Raw genomic sequence first — 27,514 nt, 5'->3', positions numbered from 1 at the left:
GGAGAGGGAGAAAAAGCACTCAGAGAGAGAGAGAGATAAAGAGAGATGAAGAGAGATAAAGAGAGAGAGACATACAGTCAGACAGTCAGACAGACAGACAGACAGACAGACAGACAGACAGACGGAGCAGGTACTTACAGAGTAGTAAGTTCACCAGGTTAAAGTGGAGCGGAAAGTGCAAGCAGGGAAGTGGATAAAAGAGAGACGATTAAAAAAGGAGGATTGGAAAAAAAGAAAAGAAAAAAGGGACATTATTATAACAACCCCCGGGGGAATGTCAACTTTGCAACCTGCATGGAAGAGAAGCCTGTGTTCTCTACCATCACATACGATCTCTCTTCCATCCAGGTAACAAATGGGTTTGTTATGAAGTGTTATACAGGCTTGTGGTCTGAGTCATCAACTCAATACCACTCTATCATATCTTCATATTAACATCAATTATCTTTACCACAAGGATATGAGGCAGTAATGTCCAGTATATTTCCTCTGCCCTACAGCATATGGATCAATATCACTGTGTGTGTGTGTGTGTGTGTGTGTACGTGTATGTGTGTTGTGCGTGTGTTCTGAATGCTAAAGTGCTAACCATGCTAAAGGTGAATGACTTGCTATGACTTTGTTATACTGGGTATCATGAGTTGTTAGACTGTGTTCTGTCTCTCTGTCAGCTTTTACCTCTGCCTCTCCACTCCCTGTTTCTATCTGTCTCCTTGTATCATCTGAGCATCTCTCTCTCTCTCTCTCTCTCTCTCTCTCTCTCTCTCTCTCTCTCTCTCTCTCTCTCTCTCTCTCTCTCTCTCTCTCTCTCTCTCTCTCTCTCTCTCTCTCTCTCTCTCTCTCTCTCTCTCTCTCTCTCTCTCTCTCTCTCTCTCTCTCTCTCTCTCTCTCTCTCTCTGCTCTACAGGACAGTGTAATTACAGTATGTCAGGCTATCGCTCTCCAGCTCCCAGCATTAGGGCTATTTAAAATGGAGGCGGTGGGCATAGCTCAAATACACGTCCCTTTGATTACATTCAGGCCTGTACTGATCCGGAATGGGAATTGTGAAATGTGCAAGTGAGCAGTTTGTCTTGATATTGATAGTTTGTGAAAACCACAAGCCTGTGATGCACTGGGCTACAGAGTGGGTACAGTACTGCCGAATGTTACATCTACCTACACCGCACAGGTTCACATACACAGATTCACACACTGACACAAACACTCGTAGATGGGTACACACACTAATGCAGAAACAGAGGGACATGCAGTTCTACTCAGAAGATGTACTGCCCTCTTCTTTCATGGAAAAAAACAAACGTTGTTTTTCTCCTGTGGGAAACTGAAGTTGAACGTTGACCACAGACAGGTTTGAAACAGGAAGGCAGTTTATCTTGCAAGCATCAACGTAGCAAAGGAAGAGGGGCAACATTACGTAAGTCAGCTGTGGATTAAATGCATAATGGGAAGAGAGATGGTTCATGACACATGACAGGGACGAATCCGGAACAAACCTAAATCAAACAAACAAACCCTCTCTCTACCAGTCCACTTTCCCCTCTCAGAAGACAAAATGGCCAATTCAAGGTAAAAAGTATCTAATGTTAAAATGAGAATCCAGTAGATATGCTACATGTCTACTGTATATATATACATCCTTCTCTGGTCGGAACAGAGGAAACAGGCAGTTATAGTTTCATTACAGGAGTTTCAGTGGAGCTCCAAACATGACTAGCTGCCCAGTTGTCTTCTGGATGACTGGCTATGTCTCCTTAGAGTCTTGTACTGCTGTACCCTCCTCCCCTCCTCCTCTCCTCTCTTCCTCCCCTCCTCTCCTCCTCCTCTCCTCCCTTCACGCTTCAGCAAGCCTCACTCGGGCTCCGCTCTGGTCAGAGACAGGCCATGTCCATGGTACCTAAACACACACGCACGCACGCACGCGCACACACACACACATGCATTCATGTACGCACTTGCACAAGTGAGATCCCACACAGGCACAAACTCAACATTTCCTAAACGTATTCTTACATGGTATTAAAGACTTTGGGTAAAACACTACCTTCACCATTCAATATTGTGTTTCCCTAAGCCCTGACCCTAACCTTAACCCTTCATGTAATTCCAAACCTAATACAAATTCTAACCCTAACCCTTAACCCCCTAAATGACCCTATATATAGCCCCTGAAGTTGTGGGGACCATGGAGATTTCCCCACAAGCACATTTCTTTCTTAGTTTGTAATCCTTGTGTGGTTTCTGGTCCCACAAGGGTAGTTGAATAAGACCACAGACACACACACTAACACTATTCTGCATAATTCTTCGGCACTTCACCTCAACAACACTTATTTTCCCCGAATAGTCCATGACCATGACTATCAAGTGCACTGCAGTAGACAATTGACCAACAGCTCAACACTGGGTATAATCACACTATGAGGATGGCACGGTTTGAGGACACTGATTGGCCACTGGAAACATCCATCTAACGGTCAAACACAGCACGGGGTCCACTGATTGGCAGACGGGCAGGCTTAGACGGGGCTACGCCACTGTACCATGTCTCTTATAGATGGGAGGCTTCCTGTAGATGTTGGGCTCCCCTGAGGCTGAGGAGAGAGACAGCAGGTGAAGAGCCGACACATGACGGAGGAAGAGGGGTCGAGGGGGAGGGGGACGAAGAGGGGGAGGGAGGGACAGAGGGGAGGAGTTCAGAGAGGTAGAGGGAGGGACAGAGGGGAGGAGTTGAGAGAGGTAGAGGGAGGGTCAGAGGGGAGGAAGGTGAAAGAAGGGTGAGGGAGGAAGAGAGGAGCATCGTAGGAGGAGGGAGGACCAACATGAACATGTGAACTTACAAATGTACGGCTGTAAATGTGCTCGTTGGGGATGAGGACAGGAGGAAGGTAACATGATGAGGAGGAAAGTGCTAAAAAGATGAGCAGGGAAGAGTAGAAGAGGGAGATAAGGGGATGGACAACGAGAAGGAAAAGGGAGATAGAGGGAGGAGGAGGAGAATGAGAGATAGAGAGATGGGCAAGGCAGTCCTACCTGGCACATGGAAATGTTTAGGGGGCTGGTATGTGGTTGGGGTGCTTGGCCGTGCCTCCTGCCCGTAATAGGGGGAGCTCCTGCCACTCTCAGAGCCTGCGGTCAGCCCCAGCCAATCACAGCAAAGAAAACATGAGCATGAAGGAAGGCCCGCCCTCCACAAGCTCAAACAACTAAAGCCCAAAGTAAAATGACAATTCATTATAGTAGGTTGTCATAATAGCTGTATAGTGGCATTGCATGTAATCCTTTAAATTATTTGCATTTCTATTTCTTTAAAAACATTACAATGTCATTATACAATGCAAACATGATGGATAGCTAGGGATGAATGCCAGCAGTCAAGCAAAGTTAACAGTGGTAGGCCTGTTTTAGGAGAAGTAAACTTCTTCAGGATGTATTTGACTCAGTCAGGGTGAACACAGTCACCGTTCCTCTCAAAACACAGGTAATACAGGAACATCCGTTCATACACACAGTGGTCTCATTGGTGGTTGTCAAGGGAAAGAGTCTTGAAAACATTCAATTTGCAGGGCACTATATACGTAGATATAAAAGCTGGGAAACATTGAATAAATTATAGTTGGTGATGTAGCCAGTATAGCCCAAATACGGTATATTGACAATAGATGATAGCCATGTAGATTAGATTCATTTTGAAATAACTGGTTTGGTAAGAAGCAAAGCATTTGCAGTGTTTGACCTCTTTATATGTGAGCGTGCAGGGACATGTGTGTGAGTAAGTGTGTGTGCGTGAGTGAGTGTGTGCGTTCAACCATGTAAGTGTGTCTGTGTGCGCAGGGCTCACCAGGGTGGCAGTAATGTTGTGGGGAGCGCTGCAAGATGGGAGACATGCCGGGGCGACTGAGGGAGGAAGGAGAGTCTATGTAGCCTGGGCTGGAACAACCTCTCTGCCTTATGTCCAGGCTGTCATAGTCCTGCAGAGAGGAGGGAGGGAGAGAGAGAGAGAGAGAGAGAGAGAGAGAGAGAGAGAGAGAGAGAGGGGGGGGGGGGGAGAGAGAACTAAATCAATCCTGACTACACAACTCTGTAACCATTTTGTAGTGCTGTTGTCTGTAGTAATGACACCACTTACCTGAGAATAGGGTGAGAGAGTTCCAAGGGACTGGGACCACCAACACACGCAGTTAGAGAGAGATAGAGAAAGAGAGAAAGAGAGAGAGAGAGAGAGAGAGAAAGAGAGAGAGAGAGAGAGAGAGAGAGAGAGAGAGAGAGAGAGAGAGAGAGAGAGAGAGAGAGAGAGAGAGAGAGAGAGAGAGAGAGAGAATTATCTGAAAGATACAACACAGGTGTTGTATTCTGGCAGTGCATGTTGTCATTTCAAACGCTGACAACAGTGCGCGCGGCAGTTAAAGGGAAACACAATGTACAGCAAAGCATCAAATGTAGGTGAACTCCAGCAGCTCTGTAAGGAGCGGTGTGGCGTGCTGAGTCCAGTACCTCCCCATAGCAGTGACCCTGTAAAGAGTCCTCCCAGGTGTATCTGGGGAAGGCCTGGTATGATGAGGCTATGACGTCTGGCTGCTGGACTTCATATATGGCCTTGACCTTAGGAAGCGCAGCCAGGTCTTTATAACCTAGGATGTCCCTGTCCACTCTGGCCTGAGGAGAAGACACACACCACAGGAGACAACACACACACACACACACACACAGACCATATACACACGCAAACACCACAGAGGCAACATACACACACATACACACACACAGACCATATACACACGCAAACACCACGGAGGCAACATACACACACACATACACACACAGAACACAGGTGAAGACACACACACATACACATAAAACATCAAAAACATGGACAACAGCTAATTGACATGGTAAGGACATACGGTAGAGTGCTAACATGCAGACCCCAGCAAGGACAACATGTGGAGCATGTCATGAGGGGGGCTGATACCGCTGACCCAGCACACACACGTACACTTACACACGTACACACACACCTGCACACACACATGAACACACACACACAAACACATGCACACTGGAACACACTCACACATGGGCACTCGCACATGCACACGCATATGGTAACACGCACACACACAATGCAAAGATGCATACTGTGTATACTGCAGTGTTTGGAAATGATGTGACTTGACCTTGAGCAGCATATGAGAGGATAGAGAGAGAGAGAGAGAGAGAGAGAGAGAGAGAGAGAGAGAGAGAGAGAGAGAGAGAAAGAGAGAGAGAGAGAGAAAAAGAGAGAGAGAAAGAGAGAGAGAAAGAGAGAGAGAGAAAAAGAGAGAGACTAGAAGATGGACAACACACATGCTTACTCAGCGTTTTCCTCTCATCCATCACCTAAACCAGAAAGGTCATTGATTGTGAGGGCAGAGCAAAGAGCAGGCAGCCAGACGCATGCAGACAGGCCTCTCATGCTAATCATGCCAACCGCAGAAACACTCAACATATAGTACAACACGACAGGGTTGGGCCCGGTTCCATTTCAATTCACCACTCCATTTCCTCAGTTGGCTAATTGATATGGAATCGATCCAAACTCTGTGGTCCACACATTGCCAACAACACATTGACATGGGCTGTGTCCCAACTGGCTAGGTTTTACTTAATGTTCCCTTTTCTCCTGAGGAGAGAGAACTAGTAAGTACTATGGGACACAGCCACAGACCCAGAGTGTCCTGGCCAAGGGAGCTAGCTAGTGTTCTACTGTAGGTGGGAAGGTGTGAGGGAGCGAGGTGTCTGCCTGTTTGTAGGTGCTCTTATTGGGTAGTATGAGTGGTCAAGTGACAATGCTGCTTGGTGATTGGTTACTCACACAGATCACACGGCTAGGAGAACCAATGGAGGAGCCGGGTGGAGATATTGAGGTCTCGGACAAACGTCTGTGCTGTTGGGTGGAGAAAGAGGAAGAGAGCAAGATGAAGGGGAGAGAAAGAAGGAAGATGAAAACTGCTACTTGTTTCCAGATATCAGAAGAAATATATTGCATGCTAAACTGAAGTGACTTTCTCACCCTCAGTCTCCTCTCTGTCCTGGCAACCTGCTTACATACAGGATGCCAAACCTCACAACCTGAAACAACAAAAAGTGTTAATGAGTGTGGGGAGTGTGTGTGTGTGTGTGTGTGTGTGTGTGATTAGTGTGTGTATGTATGGTGAGTGTGTGTGTGTGCAGCATGTGAGTGTGTGTGTGTGCCCTCACCTGTTAGGTACATCTCCTCTCCCTCTTTGAACATCATGTTGCATCGGACACAGCGGGCACATGTTGGGTGGTAGTGTTTCCCTCCAGCCTGCCACAGCACAGCACAGAGGGAGATGGAGGGGGGGTCAATTGAGGAGGACGAGAAAACAAAGACGTAATCATAAACAGTTAAATAACACACAAACACACAGTATAATCTCAGCAATGACATGCACTTCTAGGCATTTCCTCTTACAGTAATCTCGTCCTTTGATAATCAATATTACCAGATTATTTTTGTCACTTGAAACGGTCTCTTTGGGTACAAGCAGTCGTTAGATGCCTAGTACTCCACCACAAGCCTGTCTGTGTGTGTGTGTGTGTGTACTCATTGGGTAACAAGCCCCCTGCTCACCATCACACACACTTATCCTTGCCTTCTTCATTAGTCCTAGACTCCCTCTGGGTCACTCACATTATACAGCTCTGAGAAAAATGTGTGTGTGGTGTGTGTGTGTGTGGTGTGTGTGTGTGTGGTGTGTGTGTGTGTGTGTGTGTGTGTGCATGCCTGCCTATACATTAAAGCCAGATTAACCCTTGTGCATTGTCCTTGGCCATAGTCCCCACAGGAACATCCCAGTAAAACAGAGCTGATTCCCACAATCATCTGATGAGTTCATTTCTCTGTCATCCATTATTCAGGCCTGGGTCAGCTCTGTGGGTGATGGATGAGAGGGATGAGGGCCGACACAAGGCAGTCGTCTCGCCACACCCCGGTCCTGTCAGAACCCCATCCCCTCCACCATCTTGACGGGATGTTAGAGGAAGAGCTATTTATAAAGACTCCTCATCCAGGGAGGAATGCGGCTGCCAATGGACCACCGTCTGGTGTATGTGTGTGTGTGTGTGTTTGGGTTGTGTGTGGCGGTGCACATATCTGTGCAAAACAAACAAAAAAGAAAAAGAAAATCCGGTTGATGAAAACGAATACGTTCATGAGATCCCTTTGTTGCAAATGAAACCCCGATTCGGTTTCATCTCTGTCTACAGACCGCCGGCCCAGCCGAGCAATGCATGGCTTCTTTCAGGCCTGTATTTTTAACCCAAGCTTCCTCCGCCTGTCTCTTGTTGCTCCGAGCATTGCAGACATGGGAATTGTAGTTTCCCTGGCTTCCTGCCTTATGGCTCCGGTTTCCCAGAATGCCTCCCTCCATCTCGTGTTTTGCAGTCAGATGGGCGGAGGTTCCTAACGAGGCCGCCGGTCTCTCTCTCGGCGAGCTCCAATGGACCGAGAAAGGACGGAAGGAAGAGGAGGCGGAGAGAGGGATGTCTATATCACCCATTATTCTACGCCTGTCTCTCTGTCTGACCTTCTCAATCCCTCTCGCCCCCACCACCCCTTCCCCCCCCCCCGCCATCCCCCATCCACCATCCACCCTATCCTCTCGTAACAGTAACAACCTGTAGCTCAGTGTGGAGGCAAGGATGACCTCTCCCTGTCTGTGAGGCAGGCTGCTGCTGCCACAGAGAATGACCAACACAGACACGGAGAGACAGAGAGAGACCAAGAAAAAGATGATGAGGAAGAAGAGCAAGAGAGAGAGAGAGAGAGAGAGAGACAGACAGACACGGAGAGACGGAGAGACGGAGAGATGGAGAGAGAGAGAGAGAGAGAGAGAGAGAGAGAGAGAGAGAGAGTGAGAGAGAGAGAGAGAGAGAGAGTGAGAGAGAGAGAGAGAGAGAGAGAGAGAGAGAGAGAGAGAGAGAGAGAGAGAGAGAGAGAGAGAGAGAGAGAGCGAGAGAGAGAGAGAAAGAGAGAGAGAGAGATGGAGAGATTATTGTAGACACACACACACACACACTCAATGTCCTAGCGTCTATAGATAACTCATAAGCCCAGGCACAGAGCACTTCACACCAGCTACTCTGACAGGCAGAGGTGCACTGGGACGACAGGGTCCCCAGAGTGTGTGTGTGTGTGTGTGTGCATTTGTGAGAGAGAGAGAGTATGCATGTGTGTGTATGACTGCGTGTGTGCATTTTCTGTGTGTGTGTCTTGCATATCATGAAAAAAGAGGAAACACAGAAGAAGCGTCACTGAGTGACCGAAATAATGCAGCTTCACTTCACTCTCCTCAGATCTCTCACTCAGAACAACCTTCCTCCCTCTCGCTCTCTCTCTCTCTCTCTCTCTCTCTCTCTCTCTCGCTCTCTCTCTCTCTCTCTCTCCTCCCTCTCTCTCCTTCTCTGTCTCTCCCCTTAGATCTGTGTTCATTCTCATGCACTGCTCCGCTGTCTTCATCGGACACGCATTCAATCGTCCTGTCTTTCTTCTTCCCCAGTCCTCACAGTCTTTCCGTCAGCCCTCTTCCTCGCTCTTGTTTCTTGATCCGGCTCTCCCTCTCTCCACCCCCGCCCACCTCTCATCCCCCCATCATCCGTCATCTCTCAGGACCCAGTGTTTCCTCTCTCTTTCAGACCTGACTAGCAAGACGTCTGAGTCAGGACACATAAAGACGTTCACCATATGTTTCATTCATCTCTCTGTGAACCCCCCCTCCCCTTTCTTCTCCCTCCCTCCCTCCCTCCCTCCCTCCCTCCCTCCCTCCCTCCCTCCCTCCCTCCCTCCCTCCCTCCCTCCCTCCCTCCCTCCCTCCCTCCCTCCCTCCCTCCCTCCCTCCCTCCCTCCCTCCCTCCCTCCCTCCCTCCCTCCCTCCCTCCCTCCCTCCCTCTCTTCAGGACACTCTCTGTTTAGCCTCTGATCTGCTCCTAAATCTCTATGGTGGAAGGGAATGTATAGGACTACTTGGTAGGACAGACACACAGATAAGACAGACAGACAGACAGGAATACAGTCTCTATCACCATCCAATATCGTTCTTTCCATCCTCTCATCCATCCTCTCATCCATCCTCTCATCCATCCTCTCATCCATCTCACCTCCAGCACCCGCCCGCTGATGTACCGGCTGCACGTCTCACACTTGACACCAAACTGGGCATGGTAGTCCGCCTCGCAGTACGGAACGCCATCCCTGCCATTGGTCGAGTAAGGGTTAAAACCAGGAAGTGACACGAGAAGCAGCCCGTCAGGTGACACACACATCACATGACTCCAGTCAGGTTGAAGTGTTTCCACACCTCGGCAGTGATGTTCGAGGAGTGAAAGCTCTCTGAGGTTTGAGAAGTTCTGAGTGGAACTGTGTTGTGTATTCTCTCCAACATCAAACTACACTAAGTAAAACTGGGTTAGCACAAAATCAATGTGGGTGTGTGTGTCTGTGTGTGCCTGCGTCTTTCTGGGTGTGCGCGTTCACGCCCGTGTGTGTGTCCGTGCCTGTGTGTGTGTGTGTGTGTGCGTGCACGTGTGTGTGTGTGCGTACTCACTTGCTGATGTACTCCCCAGTGAGGACCATGTTGCAGGTCTGACATTTGAAGCAGCTGACATGCCACTGTTTCTCCAAGGCCAGCAGAGACTGGCCCTGCTTGATCTCCTCCCCACAACCTGCACAGTCTACAGGGAGGGAGACGGGGGGAGGGGGAGAGAGAGAGAGAAAGAGAGAGAGAGAGAGAGAGAGAGAGAGAGAGAGAGAGAGAGAGAGAGAGAGAGAGAGAGAGAGAGAGAGAGAGAGAGAGAGAGAGAGAGAGAGAGAGAGAGAATGAAGGAGACAAGGGAAAGGGAAAAAGGAGAGAGACAAGGAGTGGGGGAGGTACAGAGAGAAGGAGAGAGAGGGGAAAAGGGAGAAGGAAAGGGGAAGGGAGAGAGGGGATGAAGAGAAGGAGAGAGAGTGCATAGGAAGGGGGATATATGAATGCGGTCTACTGTACAGTCAAGTGCAGAACAGTACAGCGCAGAGCAGTCAGTACAGTACAGAGAAGTACAGTACAGTACAGTATGAGATCAGCATGGAGTCCACAGTGGCGGTTTGGCCTCCTCTGACACGCCTCCCTCAAGCTCAATCAATAGACTCACTAATGCAGCCTGAGTCTGAGGTCACACTGCCTGAACACTCTGAACGAGATCACCACGGAGACCAGGAGGCTACACTACCTACTGACACACACACACACACATGGACACAGACAGACAGACACATACACACACACATGGACACAGACAGACAGACACATACACACACACATGGACACAGACAGACAGACACATACACACACACATGGACACAGACAGACAGACACATACACACACACATGGACACAGACAGACAGACACATACACACACACATGGACACAGACAGACAGACACATACACACACACATGGACACAGACAGACAGACACATACACACACACATGGACACAGACAGACAGACACATACACACACACATGGACACAGACAGACAGACACATACACACACACATGGACACAGACAGACACACACACACAATCATTGTCATAAACATATAGATCATAGCTGTGATTCCCAGAGTGTTTGAGGGAGACTGGCAGTGTGTGCTGCGGTTACTGCTGCTGTCATCGTTTGCTGTTGTTAAAATTCATCCCATTTTGCCGTGTCATCTTGGAGGGACAGGCCTCCGCTCCAGGGGTGCAATATTGAGTTGACAGACGTGTGATTGTCTAAACAAGCAGAAGGCGCCTCTTGACCTCGTGATTGTCACAGCCAAATCAGAGTGTGTGTGTGAGTGTATTATTTGCTGGGAGTGGGCGGTGGTGTTGGCGAGGGTAGGGTGGGGAAGTTGCACTGTCAAAGAGTCTATTTTCGACGTCTCACGTTTAGATCTGTTTTTACAAAGATGGGACGCAAGGTTCAAAAAAAGGAAGAGGGTTTGTTTTGACCTAGGGGGAGGAACTTACGGCTGGGTCCGTGGATCTTGATTGGTTGGTTGGAGGTCCCGAGTGTGTGAGAGCACTGCTGACAAACACACGCCTTCCCACTGAATGTAACCCTGTCTCCAATGGGGAAGGGTTTCCTGATCCAGAGACACAGAGGGTTACTGAACACACACACACACCAATGCGTACGCACATACATCAGCTTTTGCACATACGGGAACCACACGATTACATCCGCGCAAAGACACACTTAGAAAGACCCACATGGACACACAGTCACACACATTGGCACATACAAACGACGACACTACTGCAGAGGGTATAATCTAGTGGTGATGAAAGAAAGATGAAATATACACAAACGGTGGATTTGCCTACAACTATGTTGTAGTATGCATAAGCAAAGGCTTGTTGATTACCGGATCAAAGACCATAATATAAACCATACAGTTTCCTCACCATGGTGGTACTCATATACAGCAGTGTACACTGTACAATGTGTTTGCTTATCTGTGTGTGTGTATGTGTGTGTGCGTGTTTGATTGTGTGTGTGTGTGTGTGTTACACCTGGCTGGTCTGAGATTAAGGATCTGATCATTTGTCAGTGGCCCGGGCCTCCACAGTGCTAACTTCTTTAACAGGATCGCTCAATAACAATGAAAGTCTATTAGCCAGACTGTGGTGTGTGCATTCTGATTAGTTTCTCTCTCTCTCTCTCAGTCTGCCTCTCTCTCCCCGTACCTCTCTCTCTCTCTCTCTCTTTTTCCGCATTTTTCTTTTTCTTTCTTTCTTTCTTTCTTTCTTTCTTTCTTTCTTTCTTTCTTTCTTTCTTTCTTTCTTTCTTTCTTTCTTTCTTTCTTTCTTTCTTTCTTTCTCTCTCTCTCTCTCTCTCTCTCTCTCTCTCTCTCTCTCTCTCTCTCTCTTTCTGTCTCTCTCTCTACAGCTGGGCCTCCTCCACTACAGCTGGTGCCACCTGGTCTCTGTCCTCTTTATGGCATATACTGCGTGCTCTCACACCACACTTTCCTTTGTGGACACACACACACTCAGACACACACACACACACACACATACACACACATTCACACATACACTCACACACTCACACACACTCACACACTCACACACACTCACACACATTGCTCAACAACCACTTCACAATGAGCTTTAAATCGTTAGCTGTCATAGTGTTTCCGGCTTCTTCCGGCTGGACTGATCTAGACTGATTTATCTGTGGCTGAAGAGGAGAAGGAGGGAGAGGAGGAGGAGAGAGAGAGAGAGAGAGAGAGAGAGAGAGAGAGAGAGAGAGAGAGAGAGAGAGAGAGAGGCGCATTTCAGGTTTCAAAACTAACATGCATAACTGTGTCCCTATTACTCCTTTGCCCCACTAAGGAAAGGAACTGAGGCCAAATCCCTTAGGGGGTCTAGAATCTCCTACAGTCAGCAGTGTGTGTGTGTGTGTGTGTGTGTTTAGTGCATTTCAGTGTGCTTATGGTAGTAAGTGGTGTACTAAGGCGTAGGCGATGGTATCACAGGGAATAAGTGACAAAGATACAGTGTGTTCTTAGACGGAGTAGAGAAGTGTGTGCGTGCCTGTGTGTGACCTTGCCTCTCCCTGCGTGTAAGCCTCGCTCCCTCCAGACACACACTGCGCCGTCAGCTTTCGTGTGTTTTAAAAATGAACTCTGTTTACATATTTCATGCACACCGGCCACTAAAGTACAGCTATTTCAGTCTTCCCAATAGCAGACTCATTCTCCAAAACCAGACCGTTTTTTTTTTTCTTCTTCAAAATAAAAGTCTTGAGAAAATGGATTTGGCCACCTACACACACACACACACACAGCTGATGCAGCTCGTAAAAGTCCACTGACTGCCGCTCCGAAGAAAAAAAAAGGGAAAAGGAGGGGTGAGGGGAGAGAGGAGTGAGACGAGGAGAAGGAGGGAGAAACCGCCATGCTGACTCGAGCCTTATACAGGTGCTATGGAGGGAGAGAGAAAGCAGGATGCTGCCGACAGCGACGTCCAACCCTTGTCCTACTTTCAACACCTACACAGAGCGCCCGAATCTTCTCAGTCTCCTCTTCTACCTCATTGCTTTCCTCCTCCTCCTATTACCTCTTCATACTCCTCATGTATTCTGTCCGCCTCCTTCTCCTCCTGCTATCTCCTCCTCCTTCCCCCTCTCCTCCTCTGCCATCTAACATGAGAAAGGACGACAGCATCCGTCCGTCCCTGTTCAGCTAGGCAGGAGAAGGGGTGCTGGTGCCAGAGTCAGCCCTCCACTCAGTGACCAGCAGACGGGTCAGCTGACAGAGCAATATGTGGACCAGGGACAGAGTCACAGCTTGAGCCAGCACAATCATCCATCAACAGGCTCCTCGACCAATGCCAGCCTCTCTCCTCTCTCTCTCTTTTTCTCTCCCTCTTTTTTTTTTTTTCTCTCTCTCTTCCTCTTACTCTCTCTCTCTCTCTCTCTCTCTTTCTCTCTCTCTCTCTCTCTCTGTCTCTCTCTCTCTCTCTCTCTGTCTCTCTCTCCAACTCTAATCTCTAATGGCTCACTCTCACTAATGACTACACAGTTATAAATGCGTACATGTAACACTGCTGCTTCTTACTATTCTGCACACACACACACACACACACACACACCGACATGTTACTAATGATCTCGCTGCTGACTCACAGGGACGGACATGACATGAAGAGTGTGTGTGTGTGGTGTGAGCGCAGTGCACCTGCAGACGCTGCAGACGAAGCACTTGGGGTGGTAGGTGCGCCCCAGAGCGGACACCACCTCCCCTGTGATGAAGCCGTCGCAGCGGTCACAGCGCGTGCCGTACAGACGCTGGTAGTCTGACGTGCAGATGTACTCTCCACTCTTCTGGAAGAATCCAGACCGCGCCAGGTCACAGCCACACACTGGAGAGAGGGAGAGAGAGAGAGAGCGAGAGAGCTATTCATTGTTTTTCACTGACAGTAAAATTTTAAAAACGGTGCATCTGGTTTACTGCGGACATTTCTGTTGTTTTGACAAAAGAGAACTTTATGGATGTCTTTTGTTAGACCTCCTCTGCACCACATGGGACATGTGGACAAAAAAAGTGATTGCATGTGTGTGTGTGTGTGTTTGTGTGTGGGTGAATGTAGTTGTGTGTGTTTGTTTCACATGGCCTGTATTTTGAGAGTATTCTGGCTGCTGACACATTATTGAGCCCGTTTGTTGTGAAGTGGATATAATGGCATCATCTGTGAAAACATGCTGCAGACTGTGCATATAGAGAGAGAGGGTGCAGGTGGTGTGTGTGTGTGTGTGTGTGTGCGTGTGTGCGTACAGAGTGAAGACAGACAGAGCGGGTGCAGGATTGCAGAGAAACACACAGCCCACGGTCCGTCCACTCTCTCAACAGAGGAGCACGTGGAGTGTGTCAGCCGCACGAGCCTGTGAAAATATCTGTGTGTGTGTGTGTGTGTGTGTGTGTGAGGGAAGCGCAGCCATGATCGTGAGCGCAAAGGCTTACAGTTCATCTAAGTGAATCCAGTCTAGTCTGTGCTGCCCCAAAGAGTCACCCAGCAGGAAGTGATAGCTATTGTGATGTGACCTTTGGGGAAACACTGTCTCTCTGGAGCTGGCCTGAGAGACATGGAGCTGTGGAAAAGGTCAATTGCACATTTGCGGACGCACACACACACACAGATAACGACACGTACACACACGACAACACACGTTCAGACGATCGCATGCAGACACGTGCGCTCATGAACACGCCCGCAAACGCACGCACTCACACCAAAACGGGTATACACACACACACACACAAACGCACATGCACACACACAGTCATTGTGGACTATGGAGGGGAGTAGCTGAGAGATGGAGAGTGTGTGTGTGAGAGAGAGAGAGAGAGAGAGAGAGAGAGAGAGAGAGAGAGAGAGAGAGAGAGAGAGAGAGAGAAAGCAAGGTCATGGGCTTCCCCCATCACCTGTAATACCCCAGCCACCAGCAGGGGGAGCCTGTACTTGACCCTTCTCCTCCCCCAGCACTTCTCCACTCTGCCTCTCTTCTCAGGTTCATAGGAACAGCAGAATATTCCACAGCTTTCAGCTCTGCATCTCGGCGATATGACTCAGCCACCATTTATAATTCAACAGACACTGTCACATGAGCTACAAAGCCAGATTCACATTTAAACAGGTGAGAAAGGGACAGCTGGGATTTGGGCATGGCTGTTTTTAGCAGAGACAGGGGTGGCTGCACTGGAATATGAAGACAAAACACACACACACTGTTGGTCTGAAATGCCAGTGTACCACACACACATACACATACACACACAAACACATGCACACACACACACGCACACACACACACAGAAACCTGCAGAGTCTCTGTCTCATGCAGGCAATGACAGCTTCTAAGGGTTTTCCAAATCTCCATGATGGCCTCATGCACCCCTACCACGCCCAGAAAGCATTTAAAAACCCCACCATTTTAATCCAATTAAATCGAATGAAATCAGCCTTGGTACTTTGGCTACTCTGCTGAATGAACTGCAGACCTTGCATGCATTCTTGCCAGGAAGAGAGGCTCACATCCTACACCAGGGCTGATTCTGTCATCCACTGCCACACCGAAACAGCCATCCAGTGCACAATAACTGTAGTCCTGACTTTGTGATTTATCGTTTTGGAGACGCTCTGTGTAGCTTGAGACCTTGCTCAATTCTCAAGTTTCTTAGAAAACCACTATTCATTTGAACTGAACCAAACTGTTCAGGTGAAATGTGAGTGCACGTGTGCCGTGGCATTGACACCATGACTGAGTGTAAGAGCTACTCTTGCCCACTTCACAGACACACACGCGCACACACGCGCGCACACAAACGCACACTTCAAGGAAGCTCATTTAATCCCTGGCTGTTTATGAGCGGAGTCTATTGGCGTAATGGTGTAATAAAAGATCAATGGGCCCTCACTTATAAACAAAACAACCTGTGCTGCCTAGAGAGCCAGGCAGACGTATGAATCTATCTCAGACGAGATGTGGCAGCATGTATGGAGAGAGACTCTGATGAGATGTGACACTCTCTACGAGGAGATATAATGATGGATGTTCATCATTCTGACAGGGCATTGGCACCTGGACAGGAAAGAATGGAGGGAGGGCAAGGGGAGAAAAGAGAGAAAAGAGAGACGATACTGGTCCCATGCTGTTGAATTCTGCATGCATGTGCTTGGGTTTGCATGTGCACATGTGCATGTGTGTGTGTGTGTGTGTATGCGGGTGAGTGTGTTTGCCAACCACATTTCCAGAACCACAGAACAATGGCAGAGAGCTTCAAATGGCTCCCTGCTGAGCCAAAACCCCGAATCCCTGATCCCAAGATATACGACGCTGTGTGGAAAAAAAGGGAAAGGGGGGAAAAAACATTCCCACATTTTGGAAAACCTTCAGCGTGGAAAACCCCCCCCATGAATCCTCTCACTCAGAGACAGAACCATACCATCCCAGAGAACGCTCACAGGATGTTTTTTTATGTTTCTTTCTGTGTGAATTGAAAACGCTGCTACGTTTGACAGTCTAGGCCTCTGCGATGAGAGCCTGCTCCCCTTTCAGCCTCTCTGTGCCTCGGTTCCTTACCCAAGCTCGCTTGTCTTTTCCTCTCTCTTGCTTTTTCCATGTCTCCATCAATTACCAGCATTTCAATCGGTGCCCTGGAATAATTTAAAGCCAGGCAATCTGCACGATTAGCCTAATGTTTCCCATAACAGTATTAGCATATCCCCAGACCAAGATGGAACAGGGTGTGTTTTAGTGGGATTGGCTGGTTGCGGTGTACGGTTCACCTGTGCCAGCTAATCACATCGCTTCACTCTGAGTGGATGGATTGGCTAGATGTGTCGGGAGGGACGTCCCCCCTTTCTCAGTTGCCATTGGAGACGTGAACCTTCCACAGTTGCCCTAGAGACAGCGGGGTCCCTTCTAAAGGGGTAGGGTGGCAGGGCTGGCTTGTGGTGTTGCCGACACAAACAGTAACCAGGAAGGAAGCATCATGTAAGAATGGCAAAGAACGTAGTGCTTCCTTACTCTTTGAGAATGGTAAACAGATCCATTATGAAGGCACCATAACAATGCTAAAGCTAATGCTTATGCTACCGCTAATCAGGTTACTGGAACAAATGAACGATGGAAGGATGTCACGCTCAGAGAATGAAGGTGGGATTCAGAGAGCAAGCCTATGTTTCTGCATTAGGGCAAGCTGTGCTGCTGAGTCAGCTGTATAAACAACACTCAGGATCTCACTGAACAGTCACCGTAAACTGGGAAACCAGTTTGAGTCCAGTCACTGTCAGTTTAGACTGACAGGTTATCTAGAATTCAATACACACACACATTCATTTGCATACAAAATGAAGCCGTTGTGCATGCACACACACACACCCAGACGCACACATGAACCCCCCCCCCCCCACACACACACACACACACACACACACACACAGTAATCCCCACAGCACAGCAGTGGGAAGGGTTGAGGTGGTTACAGCCAGAGCTAGGTCTAGGAACAGACCACATTTACTACCACAAACAAAAGTCACATGGTGTGACCTCCATGGTCCTAAAGCAGGCAAACAAACCAACAGCACATCCGACTCTGTGTGAGTTCCCTGTTTACAACATGACCCTGGAGGCTTCAGTCTTGGGAAAAGCAGAGCTGAGTATGTTCCACTGGGGTTGACAGCATTAGCCTTAGCATTAGCTGGTACACTGAATTCAAATGTAGCTTGGTAACAATGTTGGTTGACTACTGGTACAACTGCACCCACAAACTGTGTAGCTTGCAGCTTGCAACTTACAAGTATACAGCTCTGATTATCCAACTCCAGCTATCAATAGACATTATTATGGCTATTAAAAGACATTGGCTTAAAAAATACATTTTAATCCATCAATTACTCTCCTCCTGCAAGATGAGGGGTTGGCATGTTAGCATCTGCTGCTGATACGTCTAGTGGTTACGCTTTAGTATGTCAGCACTGAAAGATTTTTACTCAGTAGCAAGGCATTAGCATGTTAGCATCTGCATATACTAAATCTAAGGATCAGGGGTTAGCATCTTTGCTTCTGCAGCTGTGGTCATTATAACTCTGGTGATTAGGAACCCACGGGGGGTCTAGCTGATTGAGTATTTATCTCCAGCCAACAGACGCAATTAAAATTCCCTTCTCCCTGGAACCCCCAAACACACTCTCCCCTCGCCACCCCCCTTCTTGCTTTCCTCTTGTTCCCGCTATCTTCATCCAACTGCACCCCCCAAACCTCACTTTCCACACACACACACACACACACACACACACACACACAGTTCTCTGCTGTTCTCTGCACACAGCTTTCCTCCTCCTCTGTTCTCTCTAATATCCTCCCGCTAACCCCTCCTGCTCCCCACCCGTCTCTTCAGCCGTTTTCCTCTCTGTGTCATTCCCTGTCTTCAGTCTCTCCCCACCCTCCTCCCCCATCAACCCACCCTCCTCCCCCCTCTCCCCACCCTCCTCCCCCCTCTCTCCACTCTCCTCACCCCACCCTCCTCCCCCCTCACCCCACCCTCCTCCCCCCTCTCTGCTGGTCTTTGTGGCCCTGAGAAAGCTCTGTGATGTATCGTTTTGTGAGTGGCCATGCTCCCTTCAGTCTGTTGGCCAAACTACACAAACTAATTGTTTTACTGCTGCTGTCAACAGTATTCTAAATCCCTTAGTTGGCTGGGCATAGGATTTACACACACACAACACACATACACACACACACACACACACTTACTTATATTTAAGCTGGGGGTGTTGATTGTGTAACAGAGCATGTATGACCAGAACCACTGACAAGTCACAGCAGGGGGGGTTCGCTTATCCTCACCCCACATCTGTGCCCTGCAAGCTGGGCTGAGGTTTGCTGCCACCCTCCTCTCCTCCACTCCCCTGGATCTCTCCCCTACTCTCACCCTCTGTCTGATGCAAAATGAGGAACACTTCGACTGTAATTAATGAGCCGTTTGAGGTCAGGCCAAAACATGGGAGGAAAGGGAGAGAGAGAGAGAGAGAGAGAGAGAGAGAGAGAGAGAGAGGGGGGGGAGAGATAGAGTGAAATATAGGGACAGAGAGGGAGGGAGAGAGAGGGCAAGAGAGAAGGGTAGAATGAGCAGGAACTCAGAGACAGAGAAGGGGGACACTAACTGAGGCTGAGTGACACATCTCCCAGGGCGTTTATGTGTGTGGTCCAGACCTGGGGCAGATGGTGGTGTCCTCCACAGAGCCAAAACAGCCAGGGCCGATGAGGCCTGCTGTGGCTGCACCTCTCTGGGGAGAACACGGACTCCTCCAGGGGTAAAAACTAGAGAACTCGAGGGCCTCTTTCTTAGCCAGACGGATGTGGCTGGCCAAGCCGCCTGTGGGCTAAACAACCAGGCTGTCTCTCTCCCCCTCTCTCTCTCTCTCTCTCTCTCTCTCTCTCTCTCTCTCTCTCTCTCTCTCTCTCTCTCTCTCTCTCTCTCTCTCTCTCTCTCTCTCTCTCTCTCTCTCGGATGTGGCTGACCAAGCCGCCTGTGGACTAAACAAGCAGGCTGGACGTGATGATGAGGAGTGAAGACCAGTCGCACTGAGGAGCAGTCACATGGAACCCTCACGAGGAATGTAAACACAAGATACACATAAACGCACACTCACCAAAACAGATGGCATGTGGCATGCTGATTGGCCAGACAGCATAGCCAATAATATCAGCATATGCTGCAATGGAAGGGTAATGAACACATCCCCAAAATGACAAATGTAGGATAGAACGTTGGGGATGGAATATTATTGTGCACCTGTATGTATTGCTTTGTGACTGTGTGTGCGTGCACGTATGTACGTGTGCGTGTGTGTATGACTACAGACACTGTGTTCTGTGCTTGATGATCGGCCCCATAGCCCTAACAGACCCATCCTTTGACATCCATGTCAGACACACTCCCACTCAAGGGGCATTCACACACACAGGCACACACACACACACACACACACACACAGTAGGCATGGTGGACATGTGTGTGCATCTCTCCAGAGTGGGTTGCTGGCGGGAGAGGAACAGAGGGATCATCCCCGCCATCCATCCCCGACCTCACAGAGAAGGAACACCCTCCGCCGTCTGCCTCGTCTCTGCCGGAATGTCTCCCTAGCAACCAGCCGTTGGCGTGGTGATTGGACCAGCATGCCAGCGGTTGCCATAGCTACAGCAAAGCTCCCATTCCCTCCCTTTCTCGCCCTCTTTCTTTCCATGCTCGCTCTCTCTCTCTCCTTCCATACTCTGTATCGCTCTGCTGCCTCTGTATTGTTATTGTTTCTCTCCCCCTCTCTTTTCTCTCTCTCTCTCTCTACCTCTGCCTCTCTTTCTTTATCTCCTTTCCCTGTGTCTCTGTCTTGCTCCCTTCTTGCTCTCACTCTCTCTTTTCCTTTCAAAGCTCCTATTTCCATCCCTGTCCCTGTCTCTCCCCCACTCTTCCTAGACTGATGTCATTAGCACCATGGTTTAGTGGTTAATGGCTTCAAAGAGGAGACAGCTCTGAAATGCCAGGGGGAGAGGAAAGGAGACCCAGAGATTCTAGTCAACCCACCCAGGGGTACTGTCACATCCAGGGGCACTGACACATCCAGGGGCACTGACACATCCAGGGGTACTGTCCCATCCAGGGGTCCTGTCCCATCCAGGGCTATGTCAGAAGCCAGCCGTCACCCCAGTCAGAAGCCCTCCTCTCTGGCTGTGTGAGGGGATGTGGACAGCATGTCTTTGTGGGAACTGCCTTCACAGTAGTTCTAATAAATCAGTTTGGACTCGGAAAACTGCTGAGAGAAGCGTGTATGGTTTTGGAGGTTGATCTGTGTGCTGCTGCGGCTGTGTGTGTGCGTGCGTGTGTGTGCGTGTGCGTCTCCCTCTGAGTAGAGATCCATATGGGCCTGTGTTCAGCCTGCTGACAGTCCTGCTGTCTGGGCTGGCATCACAGAGCCACTTACGGGTGCGCAGGGGAGGGGGAATGTGGTCAGTGTGTCATGAGGACAGTATGCTGCTTCCTGCCCCATCAACAGTAACACAATACCCCCTCCGGAGGAACAAACTGCGCGTTTCAGCGAGCTAAAGCCACCCGCGCAAAGCCATCTCATATCACCATGACTGGGACCATGTCTGTCGGTCTGTCAGGAACACCGTCTCGCTGTTCCTCCACTGGCGGGGGCTTTGACTCAGTGGGCTGTGCGATTACATGGCAGATTATCCATGCTATACTGAGTTGCTTTCGAAGGAGAGGTTAAATACACATGATTAGGGTTCTATTATCTCTGCGAATTACCATCATCAAACGCTCCCAACCCCCCCCCCCCCCCATCCAACCGCTGTCGGAAGCTGGAAGGAAGAGACAGAGGGAGATACTGTGTGTACGTGTTCATATGCGTGTGTGTGTGATGTGTGTATGTGTGTGTGAGAGAGAAAGCCAGAAAGTAAAGAAAGGAAGAAAAAAGGAAGAAATAAAATAGTTTGTTGACAGGAAACCCTCCCCGCAAAAACACAGCAAGTTGAACCAGACACAACGTTGATCTTTTAAGGTCTGCTGGATGCGAGACAAATATAGTTTACTCTGTGTGTCCCCTGCAGCAAGATACAAAGGCATGGAAAAGTTGGACGTGTCAAAACGAGCGCACATCAAGCGGCTAATGAAGAGGGAGGACAGATGTGATTTTGTCAGTTGGCAAGCCGCTTGTCTAAACTGTGAGATGCTGCCACAATGCTGTCTGGCCCTCAGCTTTCCAATCACACACAGCACACGCCAATGTCATACCGTACCATGATGGGAAATTGATTTCATGCTTGAGTAAACGTGGCTCGGTGATGGAGAGAGAGAGAGAGAGAGAGAGAGAGAGAGAGAGAGAGAGAGAGAGAGAGAGAGAGAGAGAGAGAGAGAGAGAGAGAGAGAGAAACACAGACAGACAGACAGACAGAGACATGGTCAAATTCATGGTCACATGCGCAGACTGACAACAGTGACAAGATCAAGAGATTAAATAGAGTAAATAAAATAAACAACATGCCTGTGTGTGTGTTTGTGTGCCTGCGTCCATCCGTGCGTGGGTGTGAAACACCGATCAAACAATACGGCTTTAGAAAAGCCTGCTAAACAGAAGCCAGAGAAGCTACTGGACGGTGCATTGTGGGTAAAAGCACAGCACTGCATGATGGGAGAGCTGGCTGAGAGGCAGGGGAGGGGGGGCAGGGAGGGAGGGGGGCTCTCTGGAACACAGTAGAACAGCAGGAATGAGAGGGAGATCCACAGTTCCTGTACACAACACCTCTCATTCAGACAGTGCTGGAACTGGACTCAGCAGGATAGGGATGAACTGTGGCTGACACTGTGTCAAACAGTGAGTCATTTGACTGGTCCGATATCAGTTCCCACTGGAGTCACCGCAGCTGAATACTCAAACTGTTTCAGTAATTGAGCAAGAGTATAATGGAGAGCAACAATAAAGGCCTAGAAAACTCTGGATCAGAGAAGGCAGGGAGAGGGATGGGTGGAGAGAGATAGAGAGAGGGAGGGAGGGATGAAAGGAGGGAGCAGGGAGAGGGAGGAGCTAAACTGTGTTTGAGGAGTAGACAGCTGTGGAGAGAGAATGGGCGATACAAAAGTGAAGAGTGGGAGAGAGTGAGTGCAGCTATACTCTCTCTCCCCTCTCACTCGCTCTCTCTCCTCCTCTTCCTCTCTCTCTCCTTCTCTCCCCTTATCTGTCTTTCTCTCTTAGTTTGAACTCCATCCAGTCTCTGGGGTCTCTGATGGGGCTCTCCCATTGGCTAATGCTCCACAGTGATGCTGATAATAACCACCAACCAGGGCCAGGGAGCCCCCTTCACATGGTTACCACGGCAACGCCAACTGCAACACACTCACACACACCTCACGTGTGTGTGTGTGTGTGTGTATAGAGTGAGAGATAGCATATCATACCAGCTCATCTCTAAACTAATGACTCTTCAGTGAGTTGCATACACAGATGTTCTGTACTGTACGTAGCTTCTGCAATCTACAAACATAAAACAACAGACTGTTGTGGGGAGAGCGAAAAGCTATACTTGGTAGCTTCTGAATATGTTATGTCATATAATCTGTAATATACCGGCTTCAACAGGTACTAACTCAAGCTGATAATTGAATTAGTGTGTGTAACACTAGATAAACCCTTGACCTAAGAGTGCAATATATGCTGCACACACACACACAAACACACCAAGCAGGAGCTCAACCCCCCTATAAGTAGGGATGGGTATCGTTATTTAAATATTATGTTATATCAATATCGATACCATTTTCGAGACTGCTTAACGATTCGAGTCTTTATCAATACCACTATTGATACTTTTCTATTTCTTAAGTAAAACAGATGTAAAATAGAACAAGGGGAACATGTTGCTCTCAGAAGGAGGCTGGCTAAAAGGAGCATATATAGGCACAATGGATCTTTATAGCTAAATGACCAGCTAACCAAAGCAAAACCTTCCTTATCTTCCCTATTTTCTGTCTGTTTTAGTTCAACACAATGCTTAAGCATCCCACAGAGCCATGCTCGCGATGATTATGTTTTGATCGATCAGCAGTGAAGGGGGGGGACGGGGGGGGACGACGACTTGTCTTTACTCACACACTGTGCTTGTAAATAATTGTTGCAGTTCGCGCACATATCACATTTTAGGGGCATATGCGAGTGAAATAGTTGCACTGTTGAGCCCTGAATTGGCTTATTATTGTCAACGATGGAGACTTGCTACGAAGTGCACATCAGAGAATTGTCTTGCAAAGGCAGCTGGAACTGGCACTGTTGCGACTCGGAGACAGTCGAAGTACTGCATTGATGCACTACATTGAGGTGCTTGTTCATCGCAGTTGTGATCCCCCCCTTACAATAAATTACTTTAGAACATTCACTTTGCTTTGTCTTTATCTTTGGCTTTAATAAAATGTAGCCAACCCTTTGACCGTTTCGTGCGTTCTGCCATCGTAGCGAGCAACATGATAAATGAAGCGAAGTAGCGCCTGAGGCAATTACAAGTTCCTTACAGAACCGGTTCTCGATACCCATCCCTACCTATAAGGTTCATCTAGTGTATGTATGTATATGTGTGTGTGTGTGTGTGTGTGTGTGTGTGTGTGTGTGTGTGTGTTTGTGTTTGTTCTGGTCAATTCTAAACAAGCAGACATAGTTGTCCAAAATTCATTTTTTCAGCAACAGTTGGTCCTGTTTTGTGTGTATTGAGCACCTACCTGTACAAGTGAAACACTTGACGTGAAAGTGTGTGTCCTGGACTCGCACAACTTCCCCCTTACACACCTCCCGACAACGCTGGCATCTGATTGGTCCAGAGCTCTTCTCCCCGCTCACCGAGCCTTGCTGATAAGGTACTGCTGGAGATAAGCAGATCATAATACACTTAAACCAATCAGTACAGTCAATCACAACAACAACCAGAACATTTTCATCATGCACTTTTAGACACTCCTACAACATATGCGGTGTCCTTTTTAAGGTAATATTCAGACAAATAGATTTCGATTCGGGTCACATAATACATATTTTTACTGGTAAGAACTCAAGATATGCTGTCAAATGTGATGATGAGAACCAAAGGACAGTTCGAGAGATGATGGAACCATACAGTAGGCTGTCAGGGCCTGTCATGATGAGCGAGCATCCTGTTAGCTGTGAAGGAGGACTTCACAGTCGTCCAATCAGATAAGGAGGAGCCACGCTAACACGCTGTGAAGCTGTTACTGCAGATCTGTCTGACACCTCTGGAAGCTTCTCTCTCTCTCCTCCCTCTCCTTCTCTCTTTCTCTCTCTATTGCTGAGTCAGTGGTAGGGTGGGAGGCTGATATAGATCTCACTACCTCATTATACACCAGGTTACTTTACACGTGTCTCAGTCCCTTCACCGGGACAGAGAGGACTCCAAGACACTGGAATCCTCAATTATTAGGTCACCTTCCTGCCTCTCTGCCTGCCTGCCTGCCTGCCTGCCTGCCTGCCTGCCTGCCTGCCTGCCTGCCTGCCTGCCTGCCTGCCTGCCTGCCTGCCTGCCTGCCTGCCTGCCTGCCTGCCTGCCTGCCTGCCGGCCTGCCGGCCTGCCTGCCTGCCTGCCTGCCTGCCTGCCTGCCTGCCTGCCTGCCTGCCTGCCTGCCTGCCTGCCTGCCTGTCTGTCTGTCTGTCTGTCTGCCTGTCTGTCTGCCTGTCTGACTAACTGTTAGGGGAGGAAAATGTGTGGGTCTGTCTTTCTCAAACAGAAGTGTTTGTGTGCATGTGTGTGTGTGTTTGTCTGTGTGTTTGCATATGCATGCATTGCTGTGTGGGTGAGTCCAGTATGTGAATGTGTTTCCAACTCTCCCACACAGTCTCTATCAGTCCATTGTTTTACTCACAATGCCAGCAAGATCCTTAACTCCCACTGGCCAGCCCTATCCAGCCCTGTCCAGTCCCCCAGCCCTGTCCAGCCCTGTCCAGCCCTGTCCAGCCCTATCCAGCCCTATCCAGCCCTGTCCAGCCCTGTCCAGTCCCCCAGCCCTGTCCAGCCCTGTCCAGCCCTATCCAGCCCTATCCAGCCCTATCCAGCCCTGTCCAGCCCTGTCCAGTCCCCCAGCCCTGTCCAGCCCTGTCCAGTCCCCCAGCCCTGTCCAGCCCTGTCCAGTCCCCCAGCCCTGTCCAGCCCTATCCAGCCCTATCCAGCCCTGCCCAGTCCCCTGGTCCCCCAGTCCTGATCAGCCCTGCCCAGTCCCCTGGTCCCCCAGTCCTGATCAGCCCTGCCCAGTCCCCTGGTCCCCCAGTCCTGATCAGCCCTGCCCAGTCCCCTGGTCCCCCAGTCCTGTCTAGCCCTGCCCAGTCCCCTGGTCCCCCAGTCCTGTCTAGCCCTACCCAGTACCCTGGTCCCCCAGTCCTGTCTAGCCCTACCCAGTACCCTGGTCCCCCAGTCCTGTCTAGCCCTGCCCAGTCCCCCAGCCCTGATCAGCCCTACCCAGTACCCTGGTCCCCCAGCCCTGTCCAGCCCTGTCCAGCCCTATCCAGCCCTGTCCAGTCCCCCAGCCCTGATCAGCCCTACCCAGTACCCTGGTCCCCCAGCCCTGTCCAGCCCTGTCCAGCCCTATCCAGCCCTATCCAGCCCTGTCCAGTCCCCCAGCCCTGATCAGCCCTACCCAGTACCCTGGTCCCCCAGCCCTGTCCAGCCCTGTCCAGCCCTATCCAGCCCTGTCCAGTCCCCCAGTCCTGATCAGCCCTGCCCAGTCCCCTGGTCCCCCAGTCCTGATCAGCCCTGCCCAGTACACTGGTCCCCCAGTCAACCAAACACCCCAGTGCTTGTTAATGGAAGCATGAGAGAGAGTATGTGTGTGGATGTGTCAGAAAGAGAGTGAGAGAGAAAGTGAGTGAGTGTGAGACTGTTCTGGGACACAGGACCCTGAGAACAACATCTGGGCTAATAACGAGTGCTGATCCTATCAGGTGTGAACTGAGGGTAATGTGGTTTAGTGTCTGGAATTAGTCACAAAGGAAGCACACACACACACTTCTACAAAACCTCACTTCTCACACACAGGAAACACAGCACCAAAATAATACAAAACGGCTTCACCTTCCCACAGTCCTTAGCTATAGAGTAATTCTGTGTGTGCTGAATTCCATACAGAAGGGTCTGGAAGCTTGTAGTGTCTAATCCTGACATAATCAGAGCGAGAGGCCCTAGGTGCAGTAAAGAGGTGATGGATTAACCTTAATCTGAACCTGAGGTAAATAATCTGCTATCCCACATAGACCTGGGAAGTATGGTAAACTGAGATTAGTGTGTGTGATTAGACTAGTGTGTTTGATATAGTCTGTGTGTGTGTGTGTGACAACGCAGGTTATAATCCCTGGGATTACAGGTGTGTCCCAGGTTAATGGAACATTTCACCCCCCCCTCCCCGCCCCTCTCCTCCAGCCAAAAGGCAGAATCATTGGTTCCCACAGCATTGAGGGGTGGTAATGCGTAACACTGATTGGCTTGTTGATCTGTGTGTTCGTCACTCTCAACCCCTCTTCTAATCTGCACTGTCCTATCTAGCTTCTGAAGTCAGTGAATAGTTTCCAGGATTTAGCCTGTGGTAATCTACTGCACCAGCCAGACGAGGTTGCACGGATGTGTGCATGTGTGTTTTTTATTCTATGCTGTGTTGTCTGATTCGCCGTGCGGGGAGGGGGGTGTCCATGCAACCTTTGACCAACCCACACACATACACAGGCACACACCACACACACGCGCCTTTTTCTCCCCACACACACCATCTCTCCCCTCACTACACACACGCACACACGCAGGTAACTCTTCCAGGTGGGAAGCAGCAGATTGGGCCACAGGTGCTGAGCCCAGACCCAAGGTCAGAGGCCAGCGTG

The 27,514-nt window shown here is 49.3% G+C and overlaps 1 protein-coding gene across 3 annotated transcripts in view; it reads right to left on the bottom strand.

Annotated features, from left to right (window-relative positions):
- Nucleotides 1-27,514, bottom strand: part of ablim3 (actin binding LIM protein family, member 3) — a 40,153-nt gene that overhangs the window by 6,918 nt on the left and 5,721 nt on the right. Inside the window, exons 2-15 of one of the 3 annotated variants that reach the window (XM_084695912.1) lie at nucleotides 24,364-24,504; nucleotides 13,771-13,954; nucleotides 11,054-11,169; nucleotides 9,606-9,732; nucleotides 9,160-9,253; nucleotides 6,241-6,328; nucleotides 6,053-6,111; nucleotides 5,855-5,926; nucleotides 4,495-4,656; nucleotides 4,130-4,159; nucleotides 3,842-3,971; nucleotides 3,034-3,129; nucleotides 2,534-2,594; nucleotides 1,023-1,027 (exon numbers count right to left, since the gene is read on the bottom strand). In XM_084695912.1, coding sequence (XP_084552038.1) covers nucleotides 1,023-1,027; nucleotides 2,534-2,594; nucleotides 3,034-3,129; nucleotides 3,842-3,971; nucleotides 4,130-4,159; nucleotides 4,495-4,656; nucleotides 5,855-5,926; nucleotides 6,053-6,111; nucleotides 6,241-6,328; nucleotides 9,160-9,253; nucleotides 9,606-9,732; nucleotides 11,054-11,169; nucleotides 13,771-13,954; nucleotides 24,364-24,504 — 1,365 coding nt within the window. The remainder of the gene's footprint in view (nucleotides 1-1,022; nucleotides 1,028-2,533; nucleotides 2,595-3,033; nucleotides 3,130-3,841; nucleotides 3,972-4,129; nucleotides 4,160-4,494; nucleotides 4,657-5,854; nucleotides 5,927-6,052; nucleotides 6,112-6,240; nucleotides 6,329-9,159; nucleotides 9,254-9,605; nucleotides 9,733-11,053; nucleotides 11,170-13,770; nucleotides 13,955-24,363; nucleotides 24,505-27,514) is intronic. The other 2 variants (XM_084695895.1, XM_084695903.1) reach the window with 2 other exon arrangements.

This window comes from Hypomesus nipponensis, chromosome 1 (genome assembly GCF_054491055.1).
Source record: "Hypomesus nipponensis isolate SF chromosome 1, ASM5449105v1, whole genome shotgun sequence".
NCBI lineage: Eukaryota > Metazoa > Chordata > Actinopteri > Osmeriformes > Osmeridae > Hypomesus > Hypomesus nipponensis.
This window is presented reverse-complemented; position numbering and strand designations above follow the sequence as displayed.